General features: G+C 41.6%; 1 protein-coding gene across 1 annotated transcript in view; it reads left to right on the forward strand.

Annotated features, from left to right (window-relative positions):
* The first annotated feature begins 13,824 nt into the window (after positions 1-13,824).
* Positions 13,825-24,677, forward strand: part of TMPRSS7 (transmembrane serine protease 7) — a 35,490-nt gene continuing 24,637 nt past the window's right edge. The window contains exons 1-7 of the mRNA XM_038582481.1: positions 13,825-14,029; positions 17,043-17,173; positions 19,648-19,715; positions 20,849-21,042; positions 22,013-22,051; positions 22,757-22,985; positions 24,487-24,617. Coding sequence (XP_038438409.1) covers positions 17,081-17,173; positions 19,648-19,715; positions 20,849-21,042; positions 22,013-22,051; positions 22,757-22,985; positions 24,487-24,617 — 754 coding nt within the window. The 5' untranslated portion in view covers positions 13,825-14,029; positions 17,043-17,080. The remainder of the gene's footprint in view (positions 14,030-17,042; positions 17,174-19,647; positions 19,716-20,848; positions 21,043-22,012; positions 22,052-22,756; positions 22,986-24,486; positions 24,618-24,677) is intronic.

A 24,677-nucleotide genomic window follows, 5' to 3' on the forward strand; every position in this document is an offset into this window, starting at 1 on the left:
ACTTCATGAAGCTTTTTTACCATTGATTCCCAAACCCAATAAGAACAAGAAAGTTACAGAGTGATTTCACTTGGGAACATAGATGTGAAAAATTCTGAATAAAATAATGTCTAATCAACTCCAGCAGTGAATTTCGAAAATCTGTTAGAATGAACCCTTTTCTCTCTTTTTAAGAGAACTTTTTTTTTTTTTAATTGGACAGGCTCTTTGGGGACCCATCCCTAGCTAGCTCTGAGTAGAAACTTGAACCCATGTTCCATCCCTTTCCTTTTCCCGCTCTAAAATCATAGAGATATCACCTATTCTGAGCCTTGAGCCTTACTGGTAATAATACTAGAGACCAAAGGTGAAATGACCTCTCCTCCCTCATTTGGCTAATCCTTAGAGGCTTCTTTAGAGGCTTCCAGGGCAGGACTCTTTCATTATTCTTACTTACTCAGCCTTCCTGCTAATCCTAATTCCTCCTGTGGCTTCAGTAAGTAATGTCTTAACGTAGCACTCTATTCTTTTCATTTATTTATTTATTCAAAAACTGTCCTGGTGATCAGCAAAAGCCATCTATGTGCTGAAGGAGTGAAAATGACCAGAAAACCATCCTTGCCATCAATGAGTCAACAAGAATTTTTGGAGTCCCTAATGTATTTGTGGAATTATACTACAAATTAGGGAGACGATGAAACATAAATATGACTTTTAATTGAACGAATTTGTAGTCTAGTGGAACAAACAGAATCGACTCTGCAGTTCCTTGTATCAGCTGCTTGTTTAAGAGCCAAATGACAGCCACGTGCACTTGGACTCAAGGAAGAGTTCCCCGGGCCGGGCTGGCCGGGCAATGTTTGCCGGAGGAGGCTGGACTCGGGGTATTTCTGCTTTGTGCCATCGTGGGGCTGTGTGGGCAGCCTTACCATTGTCCCAACCTGCCTGGGCCCAACTGAGTTAAAACACTGAGGAACAGGCTTGGATGGCAAGAAGAATCCTTGCCGGGTGGACTTAAGCAACGGCCATGGTGACGTGGGGAGCACCTGTGGCACTCAGCCGGGAGCCTCATTCCACCCTAGACCTCTAGGAGACAGGGCTGAGGGTCAGGATCTTTAAAAAAGGCATAAAAGTTGTTTGTTTTCAACTTATTTTTTAAAAGGATAATTCAGGGGCACTTGGGTGGTTCAGTGGTTGAGCATCTTGCCTTCAGGCTCAGGTCGTGATCCAGGGGTCCTGGGATCGAGTCCCACATCTGGCTCCCCTCAGGGAGCCTGCTTCTCCCTCCGCCTATGTCTCTCCCTTTTTCTGTGTGTCTCTCATGAATAAATAAATAAAATTTTAAACATAAATAAATAAAAGGACAATTCAGTCACCTTACTGTGCAATGTACAGGATGTACAGAACATCTAAAACTTTCCCTGGCGATGGTTGCAGGTCCACCACGGGATCCAGACAGCCAGCTCTCAGCTGCAATCTGTTTCAATCCAGGAGCCAAGATCAAGAGCCTGATGATCATGGAGACAAAAAGATTTGCTAACGGCTAGAGACCTCTGTAGGCATGCGGCCTGTCGTGAGCCAGGTTGCAGTGTGAAAATGTGTCCCATTCCTGGTTGTCTAATACGTCAAAGACAGAGGATTTAAGAAAACATCTGACTCCAGGCAGACAGACCAGGCAGAGTTTTCTACTTTTCCCGGCACCACTCCCACCAGCAACACTGATTGAAGCTGGGTCTTATGTCAGAGGAAATGCAAAGCTCAAGTTTCATAAAGCCAATTTTTTTTTATTCGCAGGCATGCTGTCACTTTAGTTATCATTTATAGAAAGCTTTCCTGACATCATAGGTTGCAGCACTATTGTTGATAATAAATGTAATTGCCAACACCTCAAACTGCTGATTTCATCAATCGTTAAAATAACTCGGGGCACCTGGATGGCTCAGTGGTTGAGCATCTGCTTTTGGCTCAGAGCATGATCCCGGGGTCCTGGGATCGAGTCCCACATCGGGCTCCCTGCATGGAGCCTGCTTCTCCCTCTGCCTGTGTCTCTGCCTCTCTCTGTGTCTCTCGTGAATAAATAAATAAGATCTTTTTAAAAAATAAAGTAACTCTGTTGACTATGAATCCTTCACTGCTATGGTAACACGAAGCACAAAGTAACTTCAGGTAGCATTGTTGGCAGAAAGGAGCACATCGTCCTTACAGACTGTTTTGGGTGCTCAGTTCCCTTGGACATCCTGAAAGCTAAATGTCCCCATTTAAACAGATGACAGCTTCTTGAGTGATGCAGATTCAAGGCCACGTGTCAGGCAAGCTCGGTAATGCCCCCACGTTATGCAGACGATGAGTAAGTTTAAGATGACTGTCTCCCCCGAGTGAGGGATAAGTGTGGCTATTTCTCCACACTCTCATCAGCATTATCACTTAAAAAAATATGTTTGTGATGTTCTGAAAGACGTCATCCATTTTAGGGTATAAGTAGAACTTAGCATATTTTCTGAGCAGCTGCCAAGGAGTTTTATGCCTGCTGGGTCCTAACCCCAAATCCTGACATTTTTCATCACAAAGAGCATATTAAATCCATGAGCTGTTCATGCTTGTTACTGACTCTGACGTACACAGGGTTGGTAAAACAGAAGAGTCAACTGGTTAAAAAAAAATAAAAAGGCAAAATATGAGACCAGAGCAGAAATGATTACTTCCAGAATTCAACTTGAATGTCTTAGGCCAAAGAACTAAAGCAAAATGTGGCTAATTTGTCATTCAGCAAAAATCAAAGATCTGATGTGGATATAAGCCTGTTATATACTCACAAAATAAATATGTCAACTTTTATGGCCCTGGGTGGAGAATGTAAAGCTGTTTTGAAGGGCAAGGATAAATCTCACTATGGTCCAATTGGGTTTGGAGTGATTACTGCCCTGCTGACCTTTAGTTTAATGAAACAGATATTGAATGTCCTTCTGTCGGATAAAATTAAAGATCCATGCTGGTTCCGCATTCTTGGATCAATAATTCTTTGGGAGGCCTCTGCATCAGTCTCATGATGGAATGAGTTTGGCTCACAGAAGTTACAAAATGAGGAAGTCTGCCTGAGAAGAAATCCTGCTTCAAAACAACTGAAGGAAAAAACAATGTGCGAAGGGAATTTCACTTGAAAGGATATTTATTGAGCACCTACTAAGTGTCAGGAACTCTATATAATCCATCTCCTCTAATGCATATAACAATCCTGCAAGGTGAGTACTTACATCATTTTCCAGATAAGAAAAGTGAGAATCAGAGAATGTGAAGGACTGCCCAAGCTCTCACAGTTAGTTACGGGGAAACTAGAATTTGAACTGAATATTATGATTCCAGAGTTTTGTGGATTCCATTACACTACACTGCCTTCCACATCCTAGACACACGGCTGGGCTCTGAGGGCTGTAGAGGTGAAGACTCGGATCCCCCCTGGGCTCACCCAGCATTTAATTTGGTGAAGAGCTCACTTGTTTATAATTCAGGAAAGCACAAATATGTACGATTTTCTGGACCCAGCTCAGAAAACATGTTTAATTCCTCCCTGAATTCAGAAGGGAGGAATATAGAAATAACCAATATAGTGTATATAGTAATAACCTATGTTATAACACTATATATCATATATAGTATATAGAGAAATAACCAATACTTAAGATATCTTGTTTTACATGCAGAAGTTTAACATATGATTCTTTTTTTAAAAAAAGATTTTATTTATTTATTCATGAGAGACAGAGAGAGAGAAAGAGGCAGAGACTCATCCCTTAACATATGATTCTTGATCAGAATTATTCCTGCAAAACTATATAAATGTTACATAAATTTTTCCTTTTCTTTGGAATTGTTTAATTAGGGCCAGAATTAGGCTAAGGTGAGTGAGGATCTCTGCTTGGGCAGAAAATTTAATTTTGAGAAGAAAACTAGTCTGTAATACATCCACCCCTATGTGGCAAAAGAAGTCTAGAGAAACTAGGTCTTCGGCAGTGTTGTATTCCTTAATCCATGGTAGTTAGTGGATATTCTTAATTATATTTAATTAACACATTAGCCAAGATTTACTGAGCACTTGCTATATGTCAAGCCTTATGCTACCCTCAGCCTTTTGTAAGAACAGAGGTTCCCAGGGCACCTAGGTGGCTCAGTGGTTGAGTGTCTGCCTTTGGGTCAGGGCGTGATCCTGGGGTCCTGGGATCAAGTCCCGCATCAGACTCCCTGCTCAGTAGGAGAACCTGCTTCTCCCTATGTCTCTGCCACTCTCTCTTTCTCTCATGAATAAATAAATAAAGTCTTAAAAAAAAAAAAAGACAAAACAGAGACTCCCTCAGCTGACTTGAGTTTATCACTAGGAGAGTCAGGACTGGAGCCTCCTCCCTGTGTAGACCTGCCTCCTGGCTCCTGGCTCTGGATTACCATGCAAGAGCAATGACTCTTAGAGTCTGATACCAGCCCAGTGGACAGATTCCAGTCTTTGCTGGTTTGGTAGGACACTAATTTCATTAGAGAGGCTGAGGAGCCTGTATTGAGACAGCAGATTTGGCAGCTGTGGATCGCTGTCAGCTGGCGCTTCTCAAGGACCTCTAGTTGCATTCACCTTGTGAAAGAAGTGCAAAAATACCATTTCAGATAAAACACTTTCCAGTCCATTGGAGCAAACTAATGCACTGAATGATCACTTAGCACAGACAACCACTCATATGCCCTTTATGCTTGACGGGAAAGCGAGAGGATGGCAACAACTGCCCTCAAAAAGTCAGAAGTACTTAAGGCCTGTTGGGGAAAGGCAATAAAATGCCACTGGAGCCTTTGACGCTAGGTCCAAGATTATTCCCAACCATATTTCAGAATTTTCAAATGAGATAAATCCTAATATGACAGCCAGGAGACAGGGTGACAAACACCTATCTCAGATTACCTGAGGTTTTAGGTAAGCTGAATCAAATGGAGATACCAGTGGAAATGAGCAAAAAAGTAATTGAGCAACTACCATGACAGAAACCACACAGAGACATGTACATGTTGGCTGAAACAAAACCCGAACCTACAACTGGTTCATGTTGCAAAAAGAAGGGGAGAAGGAGCTGCTTCCCAAGGATGTCACTTTCCACAATTAGAGTGGAAATGCTGGAGAGCCAAACTATCTTTTAGAAGGAAAGGTCTAATTCAATTTGGAAATCTCAGAAAAGCTATGATAATCAGAAGGCTCTCCTGGGGATAGGATTTTTGATTTACCACCTCACTGATGTGTTTATTTGGCTGTTAGCTATGCTCCCAAACATCTATCTGATCTTCGACAGAAATGACCAGAATACATACTGAGAGGTATTTCTTGTCTGCCATTTGCAAATTATGTCAAGGGCATTGGGTTCTCTAATTGGGAATGATTCAGGATAATGAGCAAATAGTTGAATGGGATTTATTGCAGGTTCCAGAACATGCACCTAGCCTCCGGGAAAGTTGGTATGACACAGGGGCTGGACTCCAAAGGAACTCAGATTGCTGGCTCTTGTCTTTTTGTTTTCTCCTCTTCCCTCTTCCCCATGCCTCTCTGTGCCAAGTTCTGTTTTGATTTATCTGTTTTAGTTCATCCTTTCTATCATACACTGTTCTCATTTCTCATCATTCTGTTATTTCCTCAATCCTAGCCTTTCAATTGGATTCATCTGATTTTTAAAGTTGGTTTCAAAGTATTCCTTTATAATCTAGTAACCTTTGCATACGTTCCAAAGTCAATCCTTTTTAGTTAGGGCAGCTTCATTCTTTCATCAGGGATCTAGCTGATTCAGCACCTACAGGGAACCAGATGTTTGGCCAGGTCAATACAGTGATAGCTTCCTGTGTGAATGCTTTTCACCAGTGTGGGCCCATCTGAGCGCTCTAGGGTGTGTCTGGCTAGGGATATATTGTAGAGTCACTTCTGGACTAGTTTATTCCAGTGCTCTTCAGCCCCACTACATGTTTTTACCAGGCCCTCTTTATACCAGGCACTTAAAAAGAGAAAAGAGATCTTTTTAATGTGATTATTGAACTAGAAAGAGAAGAAGCATTAGCCATCCTCCCCTCTATTCTTCCATTAGTGGCCTAATGCAGGACAATTTGCCCCTTGTATTGATGTGGCTGACCATGGATGAGGTCGTAGTGGCTCCTCCTGGACCATGACTCAGTCATATTTATTTCTCCATCCTCCCTCCTTCTCATCACAGAGGCAAAGGGAGTCGGAAGAGTGTGACGGAGTTTCAGGCTGGCATCTAGATCATTTGGTTAGAATATACTTGTAGCTGCCCCAGACTATGACCAGGCTATAGAATTTTCACAATACTGTCCATTTAAAGCAGGTTTACTCTGTTGAAAGTGACAATCCTCCATTAGTCTCTCCCACTTCTATAGAATTTGTGGGGCATTATGGGCTTAACTCTGTCACCCTAAAAGGTAAGTTGAAGCCCTAACTCCCACTACCTCAGAATGGACTTTATTTGGAAATTGGGTCATTGCAGATGTAATTGGTTAATATGAAGTCATACCAGCGTGGGTTGGGCCCTTGAACCAATATGGCTGGTGTCCTGTAAGAAGACATGGAGACACATAAAAAGAAAATCCAATGTGACAGTGGTGGCAGGGACTGAAGTGCTGCAGCTGAAAGCCAAGGCGCTGAGCAACACTGGCCACCATCAGAAGCTAGGAAGAGACAAGGAAGGATTTAACTTTACATATTTTCAGAGGAAGCATGGTTCTGCTGACACCTTGATTTTGGACTTCAAGCCTCCGGCACAGTGGAACAATGAATTTCTGTTTTTTTAAGCACCCTCGCCCCCACCAATTGTGGTACTTTATTACGTCAGCCCCAGAAAACTAATACACCATGTGTGCCCAGAACACAGTGTCCTGACTCCTCTCTGTCTTGGCCATTTCTCTGAGTGTGTTTTCAGTGAATAACCTTAAAGGGTGAGGTAATATCTCCATCTTGGACAATGGACAGTCTTGCTTATTGCTTGCTATAAAAATGGTGGATTCCCTAAGCTCAGTACTCCTCAACTGTGAGGTGAGTCCACTGCACTCATCTGAACCATGTTGTGTCACCCCGTGGGACTCTGGGAAAGAAGGAACTGATGCAAACCTTCTGCTACTCATGCCACTTGTTGAGCCATAAATTGTGTGTCTTTTGCTATCCATGAAATAGTAATGAGCTGACTTAGCTCATTACTTAGCTAGTAAGTAAGGTGAAGCCAATCCCACACACAGCAGATTTCTGAAGGGGCTGCCACCCAGCTCTCAATGCCTGTCTTCAAGCACCTGCTTCAAGGGCTCCTGTCTTCAAGGAGCTTGGAGATAGGATATACATATAACAAGAGAAATAACCAATAAGACAATACGAGAGATGTTACTAAGTAGTGTGTGATGAATCATTATAACATTACAAAGTCTCAAGTACTGTCATATATATAAATGATAATGAACAATAAAGATGTTCAGTTAGGGAGAAGAGGGTACGCGAGCTGGAGTGAAAAACTCACAGGTGAGCTACAAGTGGAATGATGAAAGTGGTTAGTATTTGAACAGCTATATGACCTGGGGGTACAAGGTTCAAAGGGGAGGGCTGTTGCCATCTGCTTCTACAATTCTATAGCTTCTTGACACCTCTCTGATAGCCCTTATTATGAAATACTGTAATCTGTAGTTTACATCTGCTCCCTCTATTGAGAGCTTTTAAAGGGCAGTGATGTATTTTATTCATTTAACAATATTTGACATCCATCACATAGTAGGCATGTAATAAATGCTGGGTACATGATGATGGGTGAGTAAATGGATGCAATAAAGATTGAAAATGCATGATTTAACGGAGCAGATTTAGTGGATGTGACAGGAGGACAGAAGAAGGTAGCCTCGTGCCACATTGAGACAGACCTTGAATGTCAGCCTGGGGGCATTGAATAGAAGGAGACTGGGCTGCCCATGGCAGGAGGTGACATTGGAGTTGTTTTAGGAATATTTATTTAGCAGTAATGTGCACCTGTGAGGGATGAGCCCAGAGGAAGGAAACCAGATAAAGGGATATTCAATAGTCTAGATCTAGGGATTCTCTAAGATGCCTCACTATCACTTCATTTTTTAAAAAAAGATTCATGTGATGTGACAAAGAGGATGAGGATTATGGTCCATGTGAGTCAGCAGAGAAAGGGAAACCAGGATCACTGTCATGTCATTTTATTACAGCACCCTAAGGGTGCTGTAGGGTTAAATGGTGATAGGGTTAAATGGTGATAGGGTTAAATGGTGATAGGGTTAAATGGCTGGCTGGCTTCCCAGGCTCCTATGCCGCCTTGTGATTCCTCAGGCTTCACTCCCCTTCCACAGAGAGCTTGGTGGTAAGTGGTGATCAGATAGCAACTTTGCATGTGGCCATTTATCGTAGTAGAGAGAAGTGGGTCCTAAGTAGTAGAAACAAACGTTATCAGTTGCTGGGGAACTGGGCTCTCCTCTGCTTAAGCAAGGATGGAGGTGGCACCCGCTAAGTGCCTTCTATGCCAGGGGCTCAGAACCTTGCTCGGGTTAGATGGATGACTTGGCTCTACCTCCTGGCCTTCAGATGCATCAGGCTTGCCATTCAATAGAAGGTTGAAACTTTAAAAATGTTGTGTGTTGGTTGACTCGATGTGTTGGGTCAGTCCGGCACTCCCAGTGATCATCGCTGAATTCAATGAGAGGTATTCCTCCTTCGATCCAGGTCGCTGCACCTATCTTACTTAGCTGGTCAGCCAGCAGACAGCACAGGGATCTCTGTTCCTAAGAAGAGAATAGAAACCTCCTCACTGTCTTTCAAACTGCTTATGATAAGAAGCACCAACCTTTATCTGGCCTTTGTGATTGTCTTTGACCATATGTTTTGGAGTTGAAGGAAGGGGTTCTGTACCAGAACTTCCATGCCAGTAAAGGCAACAAGGAGATAGATGCGAGCTCAGTCACCAAGACTTTATCTTGTATCCCAGCTTTCTTTGTCATTGTCTTTCAAAACCAATGGCTTATCTAGAGTATTTGAATCCTAGAACTGATAATCCCACAGCCCTCCAACATTTTATTAAGAAAAATATCAAACATGCAGTCGAAAAAATTCTGTAGTGTAAATACATATGTACCCATCTGGAGTCCACCATTAATATTTGATAAACTTGCTTTATCATGTATCTCTCCATCTAGAGTGGATCCTTTTTAAACAATCCTTTCTTTTACACACTGCAAATCATTTCAGTAATAATCATGAAATGAAATGAATAATAACTTGAAAAAACAATGAAAATGTTACTCAACATTATGTGTATAATTATGCAAGTAAAAAATGAAGTTAACAAGATAAATATTGCACACAAAATATTATATAAGTAATATTACACTTTACAGTTTACACCTTTGTGTGCCTGTTTTAAATTTGTTATGTAAATTAACTCCAAGTGGTCACACAGAATAACAAAAATTAAATAATTGAAGTTCCACATCTTCATCTTTGTCATAGTGCTATTGTTGCTTAAGCTAACTTTCTGTTTAATTGCAAGAATATGTAGCTCCATGGGGTTTGTGGAAATCCAGGATTCTGCACCAACTAAGTTCAAATGATTCCAGACCATTAGAAACTTACTCCTAAAAAAAGCATGCGTCACAGAGTCCTTTTGTGTTTGAGACCAAGTGTACAAATGGGAGTTCTCCCAGTGAACTTCTACATGACATTCATTATTTATTGAAAGATGAGAATAAAAATGTGCTCATGTGAAGCTTGTATATAAATACTTTTTTAAAATTCAGTTGCAATGATGAGCAGAAATTGTTTCAAAGTTATCCCAGTCAAAGCTTTTTTTCAGGGAGGAGTATTCTTTTGTTTACACATTATTTAGATTTTTAAATTTTTATTTATTTATTTTTAAAATATTTTATTTATTTATTTATGAGAGACAGAGAGAGAGAGAGAGAGGCAGAGGGAGAAGCAGGCTCTATGCAGGGAGCCTGATGTGGGACTCGATCCCAGGTCTTCAGGATCATGCCCTAGGTCGAAGGCGATGCTAAACCCCTGAGCCACCTGGGCTGCCCATTTAGATTTTTTTTTAAAATATTTTATTTATTTATTCATGAGAGACACAGGGAGAGAGGCAGAGACATAGGCAGAGGGAGAAGCAGGCTCCCTGCAGGGAGTCTGATGTGAAACTCGATCCCAGAGCCCTAGGATCATGCCCTGAGCGGAAGGCAGATGCCCAACCGCTGAGTCACCCAGGCATCCCTAGACATTTTTAGAATTGCTGGCATATGGCAATACTAGAAAGCAGACTTTAGTTGGCTTTCTGGTTGTTTTAAAATTCTGTGCTTAAACCAGCCTTCCATTATTTGCTAACCTTCCCCACTCATGGTGATGTCAAAGAGAAACAGAGCTGGATGCCCAGCGAAAGGCTCCAAAGACATATTTTATTCAGTACTGTTGCAATGGGGGAAAGAGACCGCAGGATATAACTTAGCCCAACTCCAAAAATAGTAAAGACAGCTGGGGATTTGCAGTCAATGAGCAGAGTAAGGGAGCCCGTGGGTGGAAAATCACTAAGAGAAAACATCAAGGGTTGGGATGACAGGCTAAGGATTTTATACATCAATGGTGAGGGATGAGGACCTCGATCAGGTGTCAAGGGTGATCAAGATGTCAAGGTGGGGGTAGGGATTCTCACTAAACTGACAACAGGATTCTTGCTACAACCGGTAGGCTGAGGACAGGGCCCAAGGAGGTGACCTAGTCAAAAAGAGGGCTCAGAGGAGCCTGTCTCAGGGTTGACTCTCAAGCAGAGAGTCTTTGTTAACCCACAGCCCAGGACATGGGGCTTACTAATACTGGTAAAGGAGTAGTTCTAGAAATAAGGGAAATTATACAGAAAAGAGGGGCAATCTCTTTTTAGGTTTCCCAATCTTATGATGATAAAACCTAAAGCACTATTAGTTGTTTCATCAGTGTTATTAATTAATTGCAAAGCCAGACAGGGAATCAGTACAACATGACATAGTTTGTCCGTCTTTCTGTCTTTACCTGACTAATGTTGGACTGCTTTCAGCAGCCAGTTTCTCACATGCTTTCTTATGAAATGACTCCGGACATGGCATCTTGAGCAGCGCTTCTCTCCTAAAGGGCCATTGATCAGCTTTCCAGGAATGCTTGGTGCTCACAGGAAAGCCTGTGTGTGTCACAGGGACGGACGAGCCGTGTAATGTGTGAGCAAGCCAGGCCTTTGCCTCCCCTGTGTGCTAAGGGCAGATGGCCCTGGAATTCCCCAGTTCCCACCCTGGAACCGAATGCAGCCTGGTTTGGGCAAGAACGGGAGAGACGAGTGCGGGGAGGTTTTATCCAAAAAAACCCAGGACTGCAAGATTGGGGAGAAGAAAGCAAAAATTCCTCTTGAATGGGGATTTTCAGAGCACAGCACTGCACAGTCAAGGGCAGAATTGGAGAGTGAGGCTTCTGGAACCTTCTTGGATCCAAGCAAGAGAAATGGGGTTGTGGAGATTTCTAAGAAGCAGGACTGAGGGTTATAAGTTAGATCTCTCAGAAGATACAGGTAAAAAATTTTTGAATTTTTTTTAACTTTTCCTTCCTGTTATTAATTTTAAAACCGGGAGGCAACATTTTAATAATGGCTTGTAAATATTTTCAGATTGTTGAATGTGTCCATATGAGGCAATCTTGCCTTGAGGCTCTGCCCGGAGGGCCTGCCTCATAGAGTTACATTCAGCAACCTGTGGTTTGGGGTGCAAAGTTGGGGTGCTAGGTCCCTTTAATACTCACTATATAGCAATGAGGCAGCTTCAGTTTCTGGACTGAACCCGGTGGAGGTAAATTGATTCCTTCCCTCTGAAAGCTAGCTTGAACACAGCCACCAATTCTTCCCAAGCAAGAATGTAAGGGGATCAAACTGGCTTTGAGACCCCTCTGGATGCTCACACATGGACAAACTAACAATGGACAAAGAAAGCGCTGATGTTTCCTCCAAGCCTGCTGACGTGAAGGTAAGTAGGGTATGGGAAGCCTTCTGTCTTACTTGAACGCCATTTATTGGTGACCTTGATAGTAAAATGAGACCGTGTTACTTTATACACAAAAAAAAAAAAAAAAAAAAAAAGAGGAGAGAGACCAATAATAACAGACTTATGGTCTTCTTACGATGCTTAATGGATTTTACCAATGTGAGCCTGTTTCAAAGCCCTGTACTTGGCAATTGATTTGCAACTGTTTTTTCTAAGACTCCAGGGAAATTGTACTGATCTCTGTACAAATTCCATTTTAAAATTTAATCAGTGCTAACTGAGACTGCCTATAATGTGTTCCTGCCCTGAAAGCCCCAACCTTGGCCTTGTCAGTCCTACATGTGCCAGCATTCCTGTGTGTTTCCCTTTTTTGCTTCATTGGGGAACTATTTGAAAGTAGTTTGACCCCAGATTTAGCTCATTGTGCAATAGAATGCTTTTTCTCTGTAGAAACACCACCCTCGTGCCTGCAGGACATCACATCAAATGAGGCCTGGTCTAGTTCAATTTCACCAGGAAGGATGTAAGCTACATTTCACTCCAGGGGTTGACAAGGGTGTTTGGCAAAAAGAATGAGGGGGCCATGAATAATTCAGAATGTACCTGGCCACGTATTACCTCATTAATTGGTAGGATTAAAGACTGGAAGACACGGACTTTGAAGGGGAGAGTGAGGGTGAGTAAGAGAGAATGAGAGAACTCTTTAAGAGGACTCAAAAAAGAGATGATTTCTTTGCAGTTGGTGTTGTTCTAGATTGTTGCCTTTGAAGGAATGTGTGGTTAAAGGTTATTTCATCACCGGAGTTTAGTTACCCTGACATGTATAAATCTCTCCTTCAAAGAAGCTAAACTCTTGCATACATTATTAAAGAATTCACAGCATCAGGTGACAGAGGGTAGAGGAGGAAAAAAAAAAAAAAGAGGAGGGAAACAATTAAATAATGCATTTTTTCCTCTTGCACAGAACACTTTGCATATCAATACGCTAAAACCAAGAATTTTCCAAGTCCTCTATTTCATTCTTTATTTTCAAATAATTATTTTATTTGCCATTGAGAAACTGGGTCCCTGATCGTCTCATTGGTAATCTTAAAAGTGCATGCACGGGAGGCACTGGTTCCTATCCCACAGACCTACATGAGCCAGAGCATCATCATCCTTAACTTTTTTTTCCTATCACCCGGTCAGGAAGCCATAAGTAAGAAATCAATCTGCTGCTATGAGGAACTCACTTATGTTCAGTCCTGCCTTAGAAGAAATTGATGGTGGGAGTAAAACGATATAATACAAACACGTGAAAGACACACATATTCCCACAGCTGGCTGTGTACACACGATGTTACCTTCATTGACTCCTAACCTCCTGACCTTCGGGTCTTCTGGGCCATGAGGGTCCATGAAATTCAGGCCCGTTCTCTACAGCATCTACTTAGCTGAATTGAAAAGTTGAGGAGAGGATTTGGGGACTGCTTCATTGTGGTTCATATAATGTCTGATTTTTCTGATTTTAATTGCATGATTTAATGCAAGTCCATTCATTACACTTATATCAATGAATTGGTGGATATACTTAGGCCTTTTAGCACTAAGAGTCTCCTGACTGGGTGGCTCCATTCCAAACGTGTTCTAAACTAATATATCTCCTCCCTCCCCTTTTTTTCTTCCTCTTTCTTTCTCTATTTTTCTTTCTTTCTTTCTTTCTTTCTTTCTTTCTTTCTTTCTTTCTTTCTTTCTTTCTTTCTTTCTTTCTTTCTTTCTTTCTTTTTTTTTTTTAAGATATCCAATATCTCAGTTCAGGTGGTCAGTGCCCAAGGGAAGCTGCCAGGTAGACGAGCACCTCGAAAACCCATCGGCAAAGTCAAACCCAAGAAGCCATCCAAGAAGAAAGCTCCCTTTTGGAATGTCCAAAACAAAATCATTGTCTTCACAGTGTTTCTATTCATCCTAGCAGTCATAGCCTGGACGCTTCTGTGGCTCTACATCAGTGAGTGAAAATCCATGTTCTTTTGGAACTAGGGCTTGGCCTATGGATTCAGCTTCTGCAGTGCACACCCAATCTGCCCCTGGGTGTGTCTGATAGAATTTCCCAAGTTCCCAGACTGATAACCACTTCCCAAGCTGTTGAGGTCTTAAGGAGGAAGAAAACAGAATTGTCTTTCCCATTTCTTCTTTTACCACTGCTTTCTTCCCACAGGGGAGCAGGAGGAGCAGAGATGGGGGATGGTATGACAAGAGCTGAGGAGGATAGATGCTCAGGAGCTTTGGACTAGTTCAGAAATGTAATGCATTTTTAGCTTTAAGAAATGAATGGAATTCTAAATTGTCTCATTTCCTCATTCCACCCACTGCTGGTTTCTAGGCAACCTCACACTTCCAGCTCCCTGAGCTTCCTTTTACTCATGTATCTTTCGCTCCAGTGTTTTTGTCAAGCTGATGGGTTGTGTTTTTGTCCATCAGATTGATCCTGTTGGACAGGAGTTATGACTGAGCTTTTTCTTAAAGAGCATTTACCCGTGCAGCTCAGTAACTATAGCATTTGTCGACTTATGCTCAACTTCCAATCCCCATACATGTTAATATGTTTGCTACAAGATATGTGTACTCTTGAGGGTATTAAAAATTGGTTGCAAAGCAAGATTTATAGGCAAAGAATTAATGAATATTGTATTGAACAGTTCAGGTGACTTATACATATACAAACTGATTACTTGTACTTCGCATGGTACAATGTAAGACATCAGACATACCAAGATATATCTCCCACCCTCAGAAAGCTCACAGATGCATTTTCTACTTTCAGAAAAATTCATAATTCAGTGCTGGAGAGGGGGTGTGAGTTGTTTTTTTATTTTTATTGATGTTTATTTATTTATTTTGCTGAAGCAATTACTTTTCAATCACAGGAGAGAGGGATCTAACCTGCCCAGGAATAGAGTCCAGAGAAGACTTCATGAACTGGTTGTTCAAAATTCATTTCCTTCATATCTTGAGCATGCCCACAGGAGCTGGGTCCTGTGATCAGCATGGAAGCAGAGTGGGAAAGCAGACAAGATCTCTGTCCTTAAGGAGCTTAAAGACTAGGGAAGGGAGTCAAGTCATTAGGCAGTTAAGACAAACACAAAACACAACCTCAACCTAGAACAAACCAACTTATTTCCCACCAGTTCTCTGCTGGCCCTCAACTGACACACTCACATTGTCTCAGCATTCTTGTGTAAAGTTTTGGAACATCCCTGTGTAGAAGCAGTCTGCTGCCTGTGTTACAAATCAGAGAAAGACATTTCAGGAAGGTAGACCAGTGTGAGCAAAGGGAAACTGGTAAGAATAATCGAGAATTGTTCAACAAGCAACAGTGTTGTGACCATGCAGGTTATTTTATGTTGGGCTGAGCTGAAGAGTTAGGTAAATGTAATCTAGTTCAAGGTTAAATTGATCTTGTTTGTATTGTGGTTATCCTGACCCTTGAGTACTTACTAATATAAGTGCGAGCTTCTAGATGGAAGGCATGGCTTTCATTCAAGTTTTAGAGTCCATAACAACAGCAGCAATCTAAGAAGCACTTCCCTGCAAAAATCAGGAATAAAAACAACTATTGTTTTATATAGGAGACTAGTGACTCAAAGTGATCCATCCAAGGTCACACAGCTTGAAAGAACAAATCTAGGACATCAGCTCAGGCCTTCAACCCCTGTGACCCTTTCCCACACCTCCACAGCCTGACTCCACTGCATGGGACTAATGTGACCCTGGATGGCTCCCACAAGGGAGGTGGCTTCCTATCACTCACATAGGTGGCCCTTCTTCCTAATTTAACCATCCCTTATGGAGCATTTCCATGTACTGGGCACTGTGCTAGCAGAGAATACTCTCTCCCTTTCTTCCTCTACCACCCTTCCTCTCTCACTTCCTTCCCACAAACATTTATTGAGCTTCAAAACTACAGAAGGGGCTGAGAGACAAAAAAGAAGTTACTGTGACTCTTAAAGGACAGACACACAGACAGAAGTTATGATATAGTGGGACATATGTCACAGGCGAGAAATGTACCATGGCAGTGGGAGCCTGGGGAGCGGTGTCACTTGGAGTGAGGCCTCGGTAACACAAAGAAAAGCAGAAAGAAGAGCCCTTCATCTCCACCTCCCCCACCCCTCCCCAAGCTATTCTCTGGTGCTCTAACACAGCTCAGACACAGCAGTGTTCCTGCTCCTGTTGTCAGGGGTTTCCAGGCAGGCCTGACATCTAATCCCATGGTCCTCACTGGGCAGAGTATTTAAGCAGGAGTGACCTGACACTGGGCTGGGAACCAGACTTTGTGGCTCATGAGAAGAATGAATTCTCCGTGTATCGCAGAGCTGCAGACCTGCCCAGCACCCTGCCAAAGAGCCACACAAGTCAGTTAAGGAGGACCCCCAGGAGCTCAGGGAAGGTCAGCTGGAGGGCCCTTCCCTCTTCTCCCACTATGCTCACTTCACCTCGGAGCTTGAGAGTATATATTTCTTACCTCCTTACCTTCTACAGACTCAGAATCCATGAAAATTGCATATGCTTTTTTGGTCCTTTAGTGACTCTAGGACATGTATGAAGTCAAAAAGGTATATCTTTTACCTTTCTTTATTTTTTAAAAGATTTTATTTATTTATGTGGTAAGGAGTGAGAGGGCACAAGCAGGCGGAGCAGCAGAGGGAGAGGGAGAAGCAGGCTCCCCACTGAGCAGGGGGTCCCACATGAGCCTAAGACAGACTCTTAACCTTCTGAGCCACCCAGGTGTCCCTATCTTTAACCTTGTATCTACCAGAAGTCAATAGAATAGACTCTCTTAAGAGAAACGATGATTTGCTGCTGATGGAAGTGTTGTTATTGACTACATTTAGAGCTTCACAGGCTATGGACCAGTGGTATATGTAGCTGTCTAATAAAACCATTTGAATAGCCCGATACTGACCTCACCGCCCTCCCCAGAAGGAAAGCCTCTCACTGCTTCTTCTCCTGTCTTATAGGTAACACAGAAAGCAAAGATGCTTTTTACTTTGTTGGGATGTTTCGCATCACCAACATTGAGTTCCTTCCTGAATACCGACAGAAGGAGTCCAGGGAATTTCTGTCCATGGCCCGGACTGTGCAGCAAGTGGTGAGGTGATGGGGCGGGACTGGGGTAGGGCAGAGGGTTGTGTGAGAGGCTGGGGAGAGTGGGGTCAGGGGTCAGGGGATGAGGAGTTGGGGTGGAAGGGTCATAAGTGTCAGAAGTGAGCAGGGTGGATGAAAGAAGTCACAGGGAAACATGGGATTTGGCTCATCTTGGCTGTCATTGCTTCTCTGATAGAATTGCTAATTAATTTATTTGTTTATAAGTAAGTTATTTATTTATTTATTTTGTTTATTGCTGCAAGTAAAAGCAAATAGCTGTCTGAGCTCCAGTTTTTCTCATCTATAAAATAAAGGAATTGGATTGGGTGATCGTTAAAATGCCTTCCAGAACTAAGGTTACATGCATGTTGCTTAATTCTGGGAGCTGTACACATTTATCTCAACCTCAACACACTAAAATCTCTTCACTTAAAAAAACCCACAAAACTTCTCTTTATAGAACTAAAATGTATTTAACCATAAAAAATTAGAAAATTACGAAAAGAAACATTAACATTTTCTTTAACATCATCTCCTGATATGGAGCCCCTTTTTATTCTGGGCCCCATAAACATAGAGGACAGAATAATATTGGAATATTAGTAGACATATATATTCAGTTTTATAATCTGATTTTTTCCTTTTAATTTTAGGTTACATGTTTCTATGCAAGTAAATATTCTTTTAAAATATAAGTTTTGGGGCGCCTGCGTGGCTCAGTTGGTTAAGCGTCTGCCTTCTTGCTCTGGTCATGATCCCAGAGTCCTGGGATCAAGACCAGCATCAGGCTTCCTGCTCAGTGGGGAATCTGCTTCTTCCTCTCCAGCTGCCCTCCCCCAACTTGTTCTTTCTCTTTCTCTCTCTCTCATGTAGTCTCTCTATCTCAAATAAATAAATAAAATCTTAAAAAAAATGGATAAAACATAAGTTTTAATGGCTCCAAAGTTAGCCTTTTAGAAAAAAAACTTATCAAAATTCAATTTAGTTCACACATAGTGTATCATTCGTTTCAGGAGTAGAATTTAGTGATTCATCATTTGCATGTAACACCCAGTGCTCATTCATGACGTGCCCTTCTTAATGCCCATCACCCAGTCACCCCATCCTCTCCAGCGACCCTCAGTTTGTTTCCTAGAGCTAAGAGTCTGTTATGATTTCTCTCTCTCTCTCTCTCTGTTTTTATCTTACTTTATTTTTCCTTCCCTTCCCCATATTCATCTGTTCTGTTTCTTAAATTCCACATATGAGTGAAATCATATGATATTTGTCTTTCTCTGACTTATTTCCCTTAGCTGAATACTCTCTAGTTCCATCCACGTGGTTGCAAATGGCAGAGCTTATCCCTTCTTATCAGATATTTAAATGGTCTCTCATTTTTGCAACGATGGATAATGCTACAGAAAGTTGCTACATAGATTGCTTATATATGCGATTACTTCCTTAGATGAACCCCTAAGAGTGTATAAAAATATCTATCCGTGGCTCTTGGTATATATTACCAACTAGAAAGCTGTTGCCAATTTTTATCTGCACAGTAACAGAGACAGTGGCCCTGTACTGTTGTGACAGGCACCCTGCGGTGTAGACTGGGGCAAGGCTGGGAGGGAGGGAGGGCAAGTTGAAACAACAGTGGGCACAGTGGCTCCTATTTACCCGAGGCCGCCTATATAGGGACTATGTAGCTGAACTTAGCTTTACCTTTACTGTATATCAATTATTCCTTAAATTAGCTCCAAGATTATTGGTAAGCATTTTGATCACCTTATAGAAGAAAGAAAAAGAAGAGAGAGAGAGAGAACAAGAAAAAAAAATAGTGGGGCTCAGCAGTTTTAGGTAATATGCTCTGTGTTGCATAGTGAATTTAAACCCCACAGTTAGGTGGGTGGTTTTGCCATTAGGTAGGAAGGGGGACAGGGGAGGACGAGATTTGGCAGAGACTCAGTTTGGCTTTAGAAATGCTAAGGAAGGGCAAAGAAGGTAAATCGAAATAGCTCTCCTTTGGATCCAGCTGGCATTTCAAAAGGCCTGGGTGTTCCTCAGAGAGGCTGCGGAGTAGGAAGGCGGTGGGTAGACCTGGCCTAGGGCCCCACCTGCCCCCTGGTGGCTAATACTGGATGTGTCCCTAAGAATATACATTTTCCCTGCTGAGCATTGATAGGAAAGATGCTATTGGTGGGGTCCTTTGAAAATATACTCAAAGGCATTAAGGAGGGCACTTGATGGGATGAGCACTGGGTGTTATGTTATACGTGGGCAAATTGAATTCAAATAAAAAATTAAAAACACATTTAAAAAAATTAAAAAAAAGAAAATATGCTTAAAGGAGTTTGATTTATTCATTGTGGAGAAGATTAAACTTTGAAGTAGGCAGAAGACAGTTAAGCTTGATTAGGGTGTCTCCAGATGGCAATGAATGAATGAAGGTAACGGGTTCTTCTACACGGAAAGATGTCAGACACCTTGGTTTTTCTTTTTCAGGTAAACCTGGTTTATACAACATCTGCCTTCTCTAAGTTTTACAAGCAGTCTGTGGTTGCCGATGTCAGGTAGGGTATGTCCCTTGCTTTGTGACTTCTGCATTGACACCTGTGAATTCCTGTCAAGGCGGTGGAAGGGCTCTGATCTTACCATTCTGAGTAACTTCCTGGGGGTGGCTTTAGCACACCTGGTGACCCCACTCTGCCCTGCTGTGGTGCTGAGTTTTTCTCTTTATCTGCCCAAGTCTGTCCTCTCCCCACAGCTGGGATCCTGGGCTCCACCCCGGGGGTTAATGATTCTGGGCAAAATGGCCCCACCATGGCTACCATTGGGTAGGGGGATAAACCAAACACAGTCTGGTATTTCTCAAAATGTGATCAGTAAAAAACTGGTCGCTAGAGATTTCCTGAGGGAAAGAAAGGATCTTGTGGTCAAATAGTTTTTACTAAAATTTATTTTATTCCTTTTCTAGTTGATTTATTTTATTAAAACTTATTTTTTAAATTGTGTGCTATGTTTCCCCCACCTCCAATATATCTGCAGAGACTCACCGTTCACTTCGGCATATCAAAGGCACTAAAATGTCTCGGAGGAAAGCAATTTGTTTGCTTTCTATTTCCTTATTTACTATAGAACACTTAAGGTTTGTCTTTCATAAAACATGACAGTATTTGTGCACTTAGAGGTCTCGCTCCAGGGTTTGGCTAAAAACCAAGTTGGGCTCGATTCCTGGATTTGCTACTTATTAGCTTTATGGTTTTGAGTTGTGGTTGGCCTTGGTTTCCTTTTCTGTAACTGGAGTGATAGGACCTTCCCCATAAAGATTAAGTAGGCTAAAGTAGGATTTAGCACTGTGACTGGACACGGTGAAGTATCAAAAATCATAATTGTTGTTATTTGCAATAACAGTGAATGCTGTTACCCATAAAAATCATATATTCTCCAGGCAAATGCAACTGTACATGAAAGATTCCAGATGTGAACCCAACACAGGAAGACACATACTATGATGCTTTCCCTTCCCAATCCCCACAATAGGAGTCAATGACTTCCTAAAGAAGGAATTTTGGAAGTGGGAAAGCTGTCCTCACTGGCTTTACCTTAAATCATTCAGTTGGGTCACTGGCTTTCTATGAGAGTCCACTTCCTGAGATATATACCTGAACATCTCTCTCTCTCTCTTTTTTTTTTTTTCCTACAGCAGCAATAACAAAGGTGGCCTCCTTGTCCACTTTTGGATTGTGTTTGTCATGCCACACGCCAAGGGCCATATCTTCTGTGAGGAGTGTGTGGCTGCCATCTTGAAGGACTCCATCCAGACGAGCATCATAAACCGAACCTCTGTGGGGACCTTGCAGGGCTTGGCTGTCGACATGGACTCTGTGGTACTAAACGGTGACTGTTGGGTAATTCTTTTTTATGCTTTCCTTCATGCAGGACTCCTGATGCTGTCATTAAACACAGTCAATATCATAATGAAATATTCTCTTCCACAACCCCAGTGAAATAGGATTAGTTGAGGACATTGATAAAGGAAGTTGCCAAATGTTATATACAATGATTGGACAATAGGAGTGCGTTCAAAATTCATACAAAATTGAATTTGTTAAAGTGTATCCCTCCCTTTATTTAATTCAGCTTCATGAATCTTCAAACTAAGGCTCCAAGTCCTGAAGAAGAAAGAATTTTGCTGAGGCTTATCTTGTCTTTTGCCCTGTCCAGACAGAGCTGCCCCTGTATTATACAGTGTTGCCCAATGTTCCACGTAAATTATTGAAAGTCCCACCAAATTGCAAATTTCATTATTAGATTTGCTAGTAAAATACTTTAATTAATTGAGTGACCCCAAAATTATGCAACTTTCTCCCTTTAAATATGTATATTTAATATATATTTTAAAAAATACATATTTATTATTTATATATTTATTTATTATATATAAATATTTATTTATTATATATAAATATATATATCTGCCAAGCATGTAATGTAATAGTGTGTAGTTGATAAATATTGTTAAATGAATGAATAAAAAAATCTCTAGGGGAAAAGTCTGTACCACTAATACTACCTCAAACGTAAGACTAATTATTATTTGATTTGTTTGGTTGCTTTTTAGCTTTAATGATGTTTAGAATGTGTTACTATGGACAATTTCAAGCATCATGTAAATAGACTAGTATAATGAACTCTAGTTCACCCTTACTCAGCTTCAACAACTATGAACTCATGGCCATCTCACTTGCTCTCTAACTACATAAGCAACTTCCCCTACCCTCCCTGGATTTCTTTAAAGCAAATCCCAGATATGAGCAAAATAATGCTGGAACTGACTGTCTCTTTTCCATGTGTTTTTTCAATGCAGCTGGGCTTCGGTCAGATTACTCTTCAACCATAGGATCTGGTAAGTTATGGCAGGCAGTTTCTCCTATGCTGCTTCCATATTAGGATTCCTTTTGGCTATAGTTTTCTTTTTCAAATGATGGTATTGGCTAGTGGTCTTTCAGTCACCTGTGACAGAAATACACTTGAACTGGCTTAAGCACAGAAGGCACCTGATTGGCTCTTACAACTGCGACATACATGGAATATGCTGGCTTCAGGCATGTTTGGGGCCGGGTTCTAAAATAAAATATCATCAGGACTCTGCATCTCCTCTTTCCCTGTTGAAGCTTCGTTGAGTGTATTCTTGTAATGCAGTGTCATTAATGGCAACCAGTAGGCACAAGCTTGTAGTTTATCAGTAGCAACAATGGCAGGAAAAAAAAAAAAGGCCCACACAAATTTCCAAAAGTTTGGCAGAAGTCCTGGGGCTGAACTTAGTGTTTCATATTGGCTGGCATGCCCATTTATGAACCAGTCTCTTTGACTCTGATTGGCCAGTCTGGGTCATGTGCCCATCTCTGGACCTAGAGATGAGCGTAACCCCAACCTAAACACAGAGGCAAGGTAAAGTCAAGTCTTGGTGCTGTTACCAGAAGAGAGGGGAGCAGACTCCAGGGTGGCAAAAATAGCAGATGTCCTCCGCATGAACTCTTTGCTCCTTACTCTTTATAAAGATGTCTAGAAAAGTCATTCCTAAAACAAAACAAAAATGTTGTCTCCACAGACAAAGGCTGCTCTCAGTACTTCTATGCTGATCACCTGTCTCTCCGCTACCCTCTGGAGATTTCGGCAACCTCAGGGAGGCTGATGTGCCACTTCAAGCTGGTGGCCATTGTGGGTTATCTGATCCGTCTCTCGGTAGAGTCCGTCCAGATGGAAGCTGACAACTGTGTCACTGACTCCCTGACCATTTACGACTCCCTCTTGCCACTCCGGAGCACCATCTTATATAGGTACTCTGGTTGGGGAGGGAAAAGATTCTCTTACAGTGTCTTTTTTTGGCAGTAGCTTGTTTCCCTTGGACTTTTAAAACTATTTTTGTGTGCACTCATGAGATCAGAGACTGACTTATGCCTTACTTGGTATGCCCTGTACTGGCCAGAGTCTATCAGATGCAATGTTTGCTTTCTACACAAGGATCAAAGTCAGTATAGCAGGAACTTCAGCGAATATTCTGGAAATCTAGTAGAAATATTCTGAAAATATGAACTTTTCATTTCATTTTACGTTTATTGCAATTGCAGTAGAAGCTATTTCATTTAGGGTGTGAGAACAGATATTCTCTGATGGTCGCATAGCATTAGTAAAACAATTAAAAATTTTCCCCTTATTATAGAGGTAACACAATGTTCGTTGTGAAAGCCAAATCAATCAGAGAAAAACAAGATCAATATTTCACAATCCCATAACCCAGAAGAAATGTCTGTTATCTTTTTGCACAAATATTTTCATTCCTATATAGATATGTAGTTACACACATATATACACACCCTAATATTTTTTACTTACAGTAGACATCTTTTTTTTTAATAGAAGCAACATCCTTCTTCTTTTTTTAAAGATTTTATTTATTTATTCATGAGAGACACAGAGAGAGAGGCAGAGACACAGGCAGAGGGAGAAGCAGGCTCCACACAGGGAGCCCAATGTGGGACTCGATCCCGGGTCCCCAGGATCACGCCCTGGGCCGAAGGCAGACGCTCAACTGCTGAGCCACCCAGGTGTCCCCTAAAAGACATCTTTTTATGAGTGCTTACTATCTTGATAATTTAATAACGATAGTTACACTTTATTAAACATGTACTATTTGTTACTAAAAAGGCACATGAATTATTTTATTATTTTTAATAGTACTTATATACGTATGTATGTATATTTTGGTGATGAATATGCAGATGCTAGAACTTCCAACACTATATAATGGCTACAGGGAAAAGTTGGTCACTGGCTCCCATTCCTCAGTCATTGTTATTGTTTCTTTTCATCCTTCCAGACATACTCTGCTATTATCTCATTTAACCCTCACCTTATTATTACCATATTCCATATTATTTCATAGTAGAGGAACAGGCACTCATGAAGCTTAGTTACTCCAAAGCCCAGGCTCCTTCAGCCAGTTGTGTGACAGAGCTGAGTTTTGAACCCGGTTTTCCTGAGGGTAGAGCTCAGGACCGTAGTAGCCATTTCAGTGGTTGCCTATGCCTTGCTTGCTCTCAAGGGAGGTCCAATGGCAGCCATCCAGGAAAATTCTTTGATAGTTACTGGACAGAAGTTTCTATACTTTTATCAGCTCCTTTCCAGCGTGCCCTGGGGCCGATGAAGATCTGGCTGGCAGAGTCTGGGTAACAAGAACTGTGTGGATGGCCCGGGAAACGTGTGGAATTAGTGGTGGATGGAGGCTCACTGCTCAATAACCTATTACTGATGGACTTTTGTTCTGTTGTCTGGTTTCAGAATTTGTGAACCCACAAGAACGATAATGTCCTTTGTTTCCACAAATAATCTCATGTTGGTGTCCTTTAAGTCTCCCCAGATACGGAGGCTATCAGGAATTCGGGCATTTTTTGAGGTCATTCCAGAAGAAAGTAAGTCTTTCCTAATTGAAAAAAAAAGTCACCTTGGAAAGCATCTACTGTGATACTCCA

The sequence above is a fragment of the Canis lupus genome, chromosome 33 (assembly GCF_011100685.1).
Source record: "Canis lupus familiaris isolate Mischka breed German Shepherd chromosome 33, alternate assembly UU_Cfam_GSD_1.0, whole genome shotgun sequence".
In the NCBI taxonomy this organism is placed as follows: Eukaryota; Metazoa; Chordata; class Mammalia; order Carnivora; family Canidae; genus Canis; species Canis lupus.